The sequence below is a fragment of the Anneissia japonica genome, unplaced genomic scaffold (genome assembly GCF_011630105.1).
Source record: "Anneissia japonica isolate Jap-2015-1 unplaced genomic scaffold, ASM1163010v1 scaffold1665_len535045_cov187, whole genome shotgun sequence".
In the NCBI taxonomy this organism is placed as follows: Eukaryota; Metazoa; Echinodermata; class Crinoidea; order Comatulida; family Comatulidae; genus Anneissia; species Anneissia japonica.
Window position 1 is genome coordinate 447,070 of NW_022727261.1, and position 11,392 is coordinate 458,461.

General features: G+C 34.0%; 2 protein-coding genes across 2 annotated transcripts in view; both read left to right on the forward strand.

Moving 5' to 3' along the window:
• LOC117113646 (protein rtoA-like) overlaps positions 1 to 4,336 on the forward strand; it is a 19,121-nt gene extending 14,785 nt beyond the window's left edge. The window contains exon 7 of the mRNA XM_033257049.1: positions 4,314 to 4,336. Coding sequence (XP_033112940.1) covers positions 4,314 to 4,336 — 23 coding nt within the window. The remainder of the gene's footprint in view (positions 1 to 4,313) is intronic.
• LOC117113663 lies at positions 4,231 to 11,054 on the forward strand. Its single transcript, XM_033257071.1, has 3 exons — positions 4,231 to 4,374; positions 4,553 to 6,379; positions 10,551 to 11,054. Exons 2-3 carry the CDS (start codon positions 5,367 to 5,369, stop codon positions 10,828 to 10,830), a joined length of 1,293 nt encoding a protein of 430 aa, XP_033112962.1. The 5' UTR covers positions 4,231 to 4,374; positions 4,553 to 5,366; the 3' UTR covers positions 10,831 to 11,054.
• Positions 11,055 to 11,392: the final 338 nt, after the last annotated feature.

Consider the following 11,392-nt stretch of genomic DNA (forward strand, 5'->3'; position numbering starts at 1 on the left):
CTAAGGTACCGCTATTTAAAACTAAGATATCTCTATTTAAAACTAAGATATCTCTGTTAATAGAGATATCTTTATTAATAGAGATATCTTAGTCTTAAATAGAGATATCTTAGTTTTAAATAGAGATATCTTAGTTTTTAATAGAGATATCTCTATTAAAAGAGATATCTCTATTTAAAACTAAGATATCTCTATTTAAAACTGAGATATTTCTATTTATAACTAAGATATCTCTATTTAAAACTAAGATATCTCTATTTTCATTGTTAATAGAGATATTATAGATTTTAATAGAGATATCTTAATTTGAAATAGAGATATCCTAGTTTTTAATAAAGATATCTTAGTTTTTAATATAGATATCTATATTAATAAAGATATCTTTATTAATAGAGATATCTCTATTTAAAACTAAGATATATCTGTTTAAAACTAAGATATCTATTTAAAAATAAGATATCTCTATTAACAGAGATATCTCTGTTAATAAAATTATTTTTATTATTATTATTATTATTATTATTATTAATATTAATATTATTATTATTACTATTATTATTATTATTATTATTATTATTATTATTATCATCATTATTACTATTTCCCGCCATTATTATTAAACAAGTTTTTGTTATTATTATTGTTCTTTTTATTATTATTATTATTTTTATTATTATTATTATTTTTATTTCCCGTCATTATTATTAAAACATTTTTAGTTATTATTATTATTATTTTTATTATTATTATTATTATTATTATTATTATTATTATTATTATTATTTTATTTTATTTTTTTTATATTTTTCATGCCACACGCAGGCCGATTTATTACAGCTATGCTATCAAGCCCCTTGCTTCCCGAGATCCGACCATGAAAACGATTTATTGAATAATTGTTTTATGATGCTTTTTTATATTGGCAAAGTTTCATAGGCGTCATATATATGTATATTATAAAGTGTGAAGTACTAGTTGCTTTATTATTGTGTTTTGTCAGATTGTTAATTCTTCCTTTTCATCTGGCACTTTCCCTGATGACTTAAAAGTGGGGATCATCAGGCCAATGCTTAAGAAACCTAACTTAAACCACAATGAACTTGCTAATTTTTGACCAATTTCTAACACTCCTTTCCTCTCTAAACTTCTTGAGAAATGTGTGGCAAATCAAATTATTAATTTTTTTGATGTAAATAATCTGTTTGATCCTCTACAATCGGCCTATAGAAAATTTTACAGCACTGAGACAGCAGTTGTTAAAATCCACAACGATATAATGGCTGACCTTGATAAAGGTTTTTGTATTCTGGCTGTTTTTTTAGATCTAAGTGCTGCTTTTGACACGATTGATCACAAAATACTCATTCACAGACTTGCATCTCTTGGAATTGGTGGATCTGTTCTTACATGGTTCACATCTTATCTTACATCTAGAAAGCAACAGGTTCGCATTAGAAATAGCTCTTTAGCGTGCATTAATGTAGAGAGTGGTGTCCCTCAGGGTCAATTCTCGGGCCCATTTTATTTCTTATTTACGTCTCTCCTTTGAGCAAAATCATTAGCAGTCTTGGAGTTCGATATCAAAGCCAAGAAAACCATTGAAGCATGTGTTTTTGATGTTCAGTCCTGGTTGTCACAAAACATGCTCTTCTTTAATCCTTGTAAGACTGAAGTTCTCTATTTTCATTCAAAGTACCTTAGAAGACCACCTCCGATTAATGGTGTTGTAGTTGGTAACACAATGTCCTACCATCTTCCAAAGTCTGTAATATAGGGGTTGTTTTTGATCCTATAATGAAGATGGAAAAACACATATACACCGTTTGTAAATCGGTTTCATATCATCTTCTGAAGTTAGTTCATGCACTTATAACATCACGGCTAGATTATTGCAATGCAATTCTGTATGGTGTTCCCGCCTGTCGTTTAAATAGACTACAGCTATGCCTTAACACGGCAGCTCGTTTAGTCTCTGGAGTTTCCAGGCGTGAACATATTTCACCTGTTCTCCATCTTCTACACTGGTTACCAATTGACAAGCGCATCACATTCAAGATTCTGCTCATTACGTACAAAGCCCTGCACAACAAGACACCTGAATACATTTCTCAACTTCTAACGTCACGTTCTGTAACTTGTAGTATGTCTATGAGATCAGCGACCAATAGATTCATACTATCCGTTCCAGCATCGCGACTCAAAACTTACGGTGATATGGATTTTTCTGTCGCTGCACCAAGACTTTGGAACACCCTACCAGCCTCTTTTAAGAACAAACTTAAAACCCACCTTTTTTAAGTTTATCTTTTTACAATTTTTGTAGTTAAGGTGTATTTAAGTGTTTTGTTTTTTGTTCCTTAAAGTCGCAACTCCCTTACATGAGCCGGCGTCGCCACCTTAGCAGTGCACGGTAGTGGTAGTGGTAGTGGTGGCGATGCCGTCTCAACAACAGGAGTGCGCATTTTTCATGCTGCTGCTTGGTTTTTTCCATTCTTGGTCTGCCTGTTTTTGAAGGCTTAATTTATCAATTATTTATTTATTTTCTATTTGTTTATTTATTTACTTTATTAATTGATTTATATTTATTTAACTTATAATAAATAAAATTTAAAAAAAAAATTTTGATTAATATAGGCTCTTTAATATAAGATATAATATAATTTATTTTTTTAAAATTCATGGTCCTACCTTTTTTCGGCGCCTTGAGACGATTTTATTGTGGAAGGCGCACTACAAATATCCCACAATTACCATTACCAAACTCGGCCCCAAGAAATAAAATCGTCCCCAACTTAAAAATCGGCCAAAGCTCGTCGGGCATTCGGACAAAAAAAAAAAAAAAAAAAGGCCTAGTTTTTCCATTCCAGCTATTTCCGGCCAGCTATAAGTCCCATTTTTTATTTTTTAAATCTCGTTTTGGGAGGAGGGGACACCCCCTCCTATACCCACCCCTGGCTCTGGCCTTCGGCCCTTAGATAACGCTGCACGCTATAGTTACACCTATAAATACTTAGCTCCCCAGTCGGACATTTTAGCCCTACACCTCCTAGATTATATCCTTGAGCCACCACTGCAATAGATGTGAAATGTTTATTAAATTCATTTGCAATTTCCTCATCACTGCTAGACAGTTCACCATTTTTGTAATAATATAGGCCAGCCGTCTCGAAAGACGATGCTATACGCCATGAACGATGGCGTGCCTAGGCAGTGAATTTGGAGATCCTGGGTTGCCCATGCGTCAGAATCCCCCTCTATTTCCATCACTGGTGGGGTCCAAAGGAGTGCAAGGGTGCACTACGTTTGGCACCAGCTAGGACGCAGGAGAGGCTGAATGAATGGACCAGTACATCGGGGTAACCCCCTACTCTTCTCGAAAGATGCAATGGGTTCTTTAAAGTGCACACGAGCCAAATGTGTACACTGGGCCTACGGTTTAAAGTCCTTATCCGAGAAGACTTGTTCCACCTCCGGAACCATTTTTGTAAACTCTTTCAATATTGGGTTTGTTTTTGAGAATTAATTCGCGAATAGTTTTCTAATTCTTTTTTGTATTATTAATATTATTATTTATAGCAGATGAACAGTATTTTCATTTTATAAAGGTTTCTATTAATTGTTAAGCTTTTTCCTAGCCTTCGTGGCTATTTGTTTTGTGAGCTTTTTTTGTAGTGATTATTCCTATCTTTAGCTGAATCTGAGAAAATCACTCGTCATCATTGTCATGAAAACCAGCAATTTTGTTGTCACAAAAGGCATCTTTGACGTTCCATATTTGTTATTGTAAACTTACTTGGTGCAGATGGATCGATAGAGGTTTTGCTGCAGTGACATCTCGCTGCTGGCGACTCGGTGCTGGAGCCGACTCGCTGCTGGCGAATCACCTAGTACGCATGCGCAAATGTATGGAACGCCGATCACGCAAAAATAGTGATTTTAGAATTTTTAGTTTTTAGTTTGACTCGGTAATTGGTTCATGCTGCTGCGAATGACCTAGTACGCATGCGTAAAGTATGGAACGCCGACTACGCAACAATTTGCTGATGATGGAGCTGCTGCGTTTGACCTACATGTACATGTATGGAGCGCCGAGGAAGTAAATACCATTTTAAACACATGCGCAGATCGATTCGCCAGCAGCGAGTCGCCAGCACCGAGATGTCACTGCAGCAAAACACTACTGGATGGATCTACTAATATGCAAATTAGTCTTGGTACGGGGTTATGTGATGCTAGTGAGGGTTTTGTTTCAGTGTACATGTGTGTGCCGGTAGTAACCACGGTTGTGGAATCCGTTTGGGAGTTAGCCGAAGCTAACAGTGGCCTTCCTTGGTAATACATTGAAACAATTACTCCTGGTTAGCCGTCGTGACGGTGAGTAAAACTGTACAATTAAATATTGCTATGCTAGGCCTAATTTTTGTGAGTATTGATAATTATATCGGTATAGGTCCATTTATTCATGTATTGTGATATATAAGATGGGGGTGGTTAACCATGTGTTTGTAAATGGGGCACGCTCCGTGGAATTATGGATTGTTTTTATTTAAAGGCTTTATGGATAGGCTTGATTATCTAGACCAGTGTTGGTTGAGTATCGAGACGACTGTGGATGCCGTGTTGTGTATCGTCGCTTCATTCAAGCCAAGTCTGTTTAAACGTGTATACCAGACGAGCGGAGCTGTACGCGTCTGAGGTCGTTCATGTCAGAGGAAGCGACTTGTGTGAACATATAGACAAGCGGAGCTGTACGCGTCTACCTTTGGGATTATTCAGTGTGGGAAGCGTGTCTGGCCGTTTATTTGCAAGTATACTCATGAGAACCTTTTTTATTTATTATGCCATGGCTTTATTTTGTTAAATCCATTCATAGATTATTGGTAGATGAGTTGCGCCTCTTCTACAGTGCGAATGGTACCCACGTTGTGTGGGTTAAGTGTTTAATAATAGATCTTTGCTTTATTTTGTTAAATCCATTCATAGATTATTGGTAAATGAGTTGCGCCTCTTCTACAGTGCGAATGGTACCTACGTTGTGTGGGTTAAGTGTTTAATAAATTATTGTTATTTTAAATTGTTTTGTGTATTGTACTTTGTTCAGTAACTCGCAGGCACATAAAAGGCAGTTTCCACTAGACTTTCGTGACATAAATGGGGGCTCGTCCGGGAAAATTGACTTTTCATTGTATAAAGTAAAATAAAAATTTACTATAAATATTTAGATATTATGATGTGCCGAAAAGAGTTACACAATTGAGACAAGGTGATTGTATTTTGCTCTTATATCTTTGTATGTTATTTGATGAGATTGTGATATAGATTTAATAGATTTATTTTGTTAGTTGATTACATAGTGCACAAAAACCATGGCTACTCCGGTAGATATTGACAAATTGACTGAAGCTGGGAAAGAGTTAGGTTATGTTGGAAAGCCCTTGCAAGATTATGTGAGAGAATTGAGAGAAAGTATTTTAGAGAGACAAGAGAAGGAGAGGTTAGAAAGAGCTGCAGAAAGAGAATTAAAGATAGAGGCTGCTGTGCAAATGGAAAGGCTGGAACAGGTTAAGGTTGAGAAAGAAAAGCAGGAGATAGAAAAATTGAAATTAAAAATGGAGTTGTTGAAGGCTGAAAGAGAAGGTGGTTTTAATAGTAGTGGAGAGAGTGGCGCGTTTGCTAATGTAGGTGACAATGTTCCTCAGTTGAAGTGTAGTATGAAGAATCTTAAGATACCTACCTTTGATGAGGTTAAGGATAAGATGGATGTATACTTGATGAGGTATGAGAGGTATGCAATTGCAATGAACTGGCCGAGGGAATATTGGGCCATTCAGCTTGCTCCTTTGTTATCCGGTAGGGCTTTGCTTGTGTATACTACCATTGAGATTGAGTTTGCACACAATTATGAGATACTGAAACGTGAATTGTTGAGAGTTTATAGACTAACAGAAGCCGGTTATAGAGAAAAGTTTAAATTTTCGGCTCCTGAAGAATTTGAGTCTGCTGCCCAATACTTGTCCCGCATTGGTAGTTATTTAGATCGTTGGATTTGTTGTGCAGGTGTTAAACAGACCTATAATGACCTTAGGGAATTTGTTATTAAAGATCAGTTTTTGTCCAAGGTTCCCGAATCATTAGCAGTACATCTTAGAGAAAAGGTAGATTGTGATGACTTTGCAAAGGTTGCCGATGTATACATAGATGCTCATGGGGGTTGGGGAAAGCTAGATAATTTAACCAGTAAAATCAATGCTCAGCAAAGGAAAGAAACTAATCCTAAATTCAAAAGGCAATCGTGCCAACAAAACCGTGGAAGTTACAAAGGTAACAATTATAGTAATTTAAAAATTCATAATAATACCCATAATGGAAGAGATAAAAGTTTGTTTGTTTGTTTGTTTAATGGTTTTTCTCCAACACTTCAAATTAACATTACAATATTAAGGTGATAACAATATAATAATAGTACAAGGTTACAAAATCGGTGTAAGTACAAGTGAAAATATAGTTATAGGAAGTGTGGAAGGAGGTCAAAATAAGTAAAAAACTTAAGACTTGACCCCCTGTAAAAAGAAAAAACAAAAAAACAAAAAAAAAAACAAAACCAGAAGATGGTACACAAAACTTTAGAACACAGCATAAAGTGTGAAATCAAGCTTAATTATGGTAATGATAATAATAATAATAATATTAATAATAATGAGATGATTATAATAAATAGATAAGTAATGATCAAAGAGAAACTTACTCACCATATATCTGCACCAAAGACTTTTTATAGGTAATCTTGAAACTTGAGAGAGATGGTTTGTTTTTTAAAGAGTGTGAAAGACTCCCCCAAAGCTTAGGACCGGTGTAAAGGATTGAATGGCGTCTGGTATGAAACTCACATTTTTTTAGCATAAAAATTGGTAACAGAAAAACGAGTGAAGTGTGAATGAGTATCAGAGGGTTTGTTAAATAATGAACTAATGTGTGCCAGAAGTAGATTGTTGGTTAAACGGTACATAAATAAGGCAGATTGTAGTTTATTAATGTCAAAGACGTTTAATATTTTCCAGTTAAAAAATAATTGTTTGGAATGAGATCTGAAGGGAGCCCCCTGAACAAATTCGAACTGCACGTTTTTGTAGGTTAAATATTTGATCAATTTTGGTCGTTTCAAAACTTGTCCAGGGGCATAAGTTGCTGAACTTATCCACCGTTACAGCCCAAGAGATATTACAATAAGATATATAAGCAAGTATCAGAGTGTTGTACAGAGTGAAAATGATAGTATAGGGAAGTGTATATTTGAGTTTATTCATTATACCGACATTTCTTGCCACCAAATTAGAAATGCTATTAACGTGAGGTTTCCATGACAATTTGGAATCAATTATGACCCCGAGAAATTTTGTTTCGTACACGCGCGTGATTTCTAGGTTATTTATAAAAATATTAAAGTTACGAAAAAGTGCTTTGGAGTTCCTATTTTGAAATATAATATAATTTGATTTGGATTGATTAAGGGATAATTTATTAATTTTAAACCAATCAGAAATCCTATTAAGCTCCGTATTAGTTGTGTCCATTAGAGTTAGTTTGTTTTTATGGGAATGAATGATGCTACAGTCATCAGCATAAAGGATAAATTTAAGATAGGAACTATTGGGAAGATCATTAATATATATTAGAAATAAGAGAGGACCAAGAATAGAACCTTGTGGTACACCACATGTAATCGGGGACAGATTTGAATTAAAGGTGGAAAAAGAAGTAAATTGTTGGCGATCTGTCAGATAACATTTGATAAGTTTGAGAGGCAGGCCCCTGACACCATAATGCTGGAGTTTTTGGAGGAGAATATCATGATTTATGGTGTCAAAGGCCTTACTCAGGTCAAGGAAGATACCAACCGTATATTCATTGTTGCTTAAAGCAGAAGTAAATTTATCATAGAGATCAAGAAGTGCAAGTTCAGTAGAAAAATGTTTTCTAAATCCATACTGGTTTTTGAATAGTATACCATATTTGGTAAAAAATGCATAAAGACGATTATAAATAAGGCGCTCCAAAAGCTTAGATAAAGTAGGTAAGTGGGAAATCCTGTCTCTTATACACATCTAGATGTGTATTATGGTGTCAAAGGCCTTACTCAGGTCAAGGAAGATACCAACCGTATATTCATTGTTGCTTAAAGCAGAAGTAAGTTTATCATAGAGATCAAGAAGTGCAAGTTCAGTAGAAAAATGTTTTCTAAATCCATACTGGTTTTTGAATAGTATACCATATTTGGTAAAAAATGTATAAAGACGATTATAAATAAGGCGCTCCAAAAGCTTAGATAAAGTAGGTAAGTGGGAAATCGGTCTATAATTCGTAAAGTAATGGGGGTCATCTTTTTTGAATATGGGAATTACTTTGGAAATTTTAAGTAAGTTGGGAAAAATTCCCACCTGAAATGAAATATTAAAAATATGGGCTAGCGGTTTAGAAATGTGGTGCATAATATTCTTAATAACACGATTTGAATACCCATCAAATCCAGGACTTTTGTTTTCTTTCATATTATTAATAAGGATAATTATTTCATTATCAGTCACGGGAGTCAAGTAAAAAGAATTTATAATTGGAGTATAAAGAAAAGATATAAAGTTGGAATTATTGGAAGGTTGTTCAATACCTTGTACAAGTTTATGACCAACATTAGTAAAATAATTGTTAATATGTTGCGCAATAAGTGAGGGATTAGTAATTTTCAAATTATTTAGAAAAAAATAAGATGGAAGATTTGGTTTAGTGTTTTTTTCCAAAATACCGTTAATAGTTTTCCATGTCTTATGGATATTGTTAGAGTATTGATTAAATTTATTGGTATAATAGTTTATACAAGCAATACGAAGCAGACTGGTTAATTTATTTCTGAATTTAGTATATTTAACTTTGTCTTTCAGTTTACCAGATTTGAGGTATACGATATACAATTTATTCCTAGTGGAAATTGAGTTGATTAAGCCGACGGTTATCCAGGGTTTCTGTTCCTTACGAAAACTACGTTTAATGCATTTGGTTATGATGTTGATACTGTACAGGGTAGTTAGCATGTTGTTGAATATATCATAAGCACGGTTTGGATCATTATGAATTTCATAAATTAAAGACCAATCCGTATTGTTAAGGTCATTAGACAAAGAAGTTATGGATTCATTGTCAATTTTTTGCTGATATATATATTTGTAATTGTTTATTAGAGAGGGCTTAGAATAATTTGATTTATGTGTTAATGAAAATACAGGAAAGTGGTCAGATATATCAGAGTATAAAATACCAGTAGATATTTTATCACTTAAATTATTACAATAAATGTTGTCGATAAGAGTAGCTGTTGTGGAAGTAATCCTAGTGGGTTTAGTAGTTAAAGGATAAAAATTATTATTTAACATTGTACTTAAAAATAAGGATGTGTTTTTATGAGTGTTGCACTTTAATAAATCAATATTGAAATCACCACAGATGTATGCAGTTTTGCTTTCAATATTGATAGAATCAAGAATATTTGATATATTATTATTAAATGAACTTACAGATGATTTAGGCAATCGGTAAACAACTCCTAGAATAATGTTTTTGGGTTCGGCTATAACTTCAATGAATAAAGATTCCGAGTTGGAAGAAATAAAAGATGACAGATCAGCACGATTAAAATGGTTCAGTCTTTGGTCCAGATATATGGCTACACCGCCCCCTGTTCTACAAGTTCTAGATGTCTGGATTAGCTTATAACCGTTGATGCTATAAAACGAGAAATTGGTTTTATACGAGTTAAAAAATGTTTCGGAAAAACATAAAGCAGAAAAATCGTGGTTAATTGTATTTAAGTAGTCAGTTACTTCATTAAAGTGTCTAACGAGGCTTCGAGAATTTAAGTGATATATACTAAATGATGATACAAGACAGGAAAACTTATCGTTAAAGCTATCACTATGTTCATAGTTACATGGTTCATTGTTACTAGAATAAAAATCTTCATGTGTAGATCCATATAGAGTAATGTCAAGCGGATTAAAAGTAAAGGATTTAAGCCTATCAAAGTCTCCAATGTGATCAGGAGTAGGGTTCTTTGAAACACATAAAAAATCAACATCTTCTATAATATTATGAAAAGGAAATACGTTTCCAGTACAGGAAAAACAGATCCAAGAAACATCATGAGGCCTATTTGTACATAAAGTATGAGCTATAGAGTTGCATCCAATACATTTTAGTAATCCTCGATTTGAGTCTTGTGAACTATAACAAACTGTACATATCATGAGAAGAGCTTAGGTTAGAACTATAGGGAACATCATAATAAAATAACATCCGAAATATAAGATCATTATAATAATAGTGTAATAAGATCACTACAAAACGAATATATATTTAATGTAAGAATAGTAAAGATAAATAAACAGGTAATACAGGCTTGAATAAACAACAAAAGTAACAGAATACAATATGCTGGTTCATACTATGCTTTCTTTTATAACGTACTGCGAAAAAATGTACATTGAACATGAGTAAGACCAAAGTAACATAGGTAGATCGCCCTCTAATAGAAAATGTCATTATTGCCATGAGGAGGGTCACTTTTGGCGTCAATGTTCTAAGGCTCCTAAAGATTTTGCACCTATGCTAGCAATGGTGGTTGAAGTAATGAGGGAGGAAAGGGCTCCAGATATGATGCCAATCCAAAGTACAGTTTGCGATAAGCTTGATAGAAATTTGCCCGTGTATGATGGTTTCATTGGGAATAAACAGGTCCGGTTGTTACGAGACACATGGTGTAATGGTATCGTTGTTAAAAGTTAGTTGAACCTATGTCCATGACCGGTCAAACAAAGTCCTGTGTTCTTATTGATGGGTCTGTTCGGAAATTTCCTGTTGCCCTTGTGCACATTGATACGCCTTTTCTAGTGGGAGAAGTTCATGCAATTTTCATGGAAAGACCATTGTATGACTTGATTGTAGGTAACGTAGAATCTGTTAAAATCCCGGTCATCCCAAATCCTCATTGGCGAAAAACGAATGTCCATGAAAGTATGGTAGCTAGAAATAATGGTGAGAGTAAAGACATTGTAGTAAATGCAGTGGAAACTCGAAATCAAGTTAAAGAAAAAACTAACACTATAAACATAAACCATTAATTGTGAGTGATATGTTAGGTAACATTATTAGCACGCAAAAGCTTTCTGAAGAACAAATGTCCGACAAGTCACTTAATAAATTAATAGAGCTTGCTCGGGAAGTGAGACAGTTTGAATGTAAAAAACGGTGACAGTTTCTGTTACAAGATCAAGGATAAAATTCTATATCGTTTGTACCATAGTAAGAATGGGTGCACTGACCAAGTAGTTGTTCCATCTAAATTCCG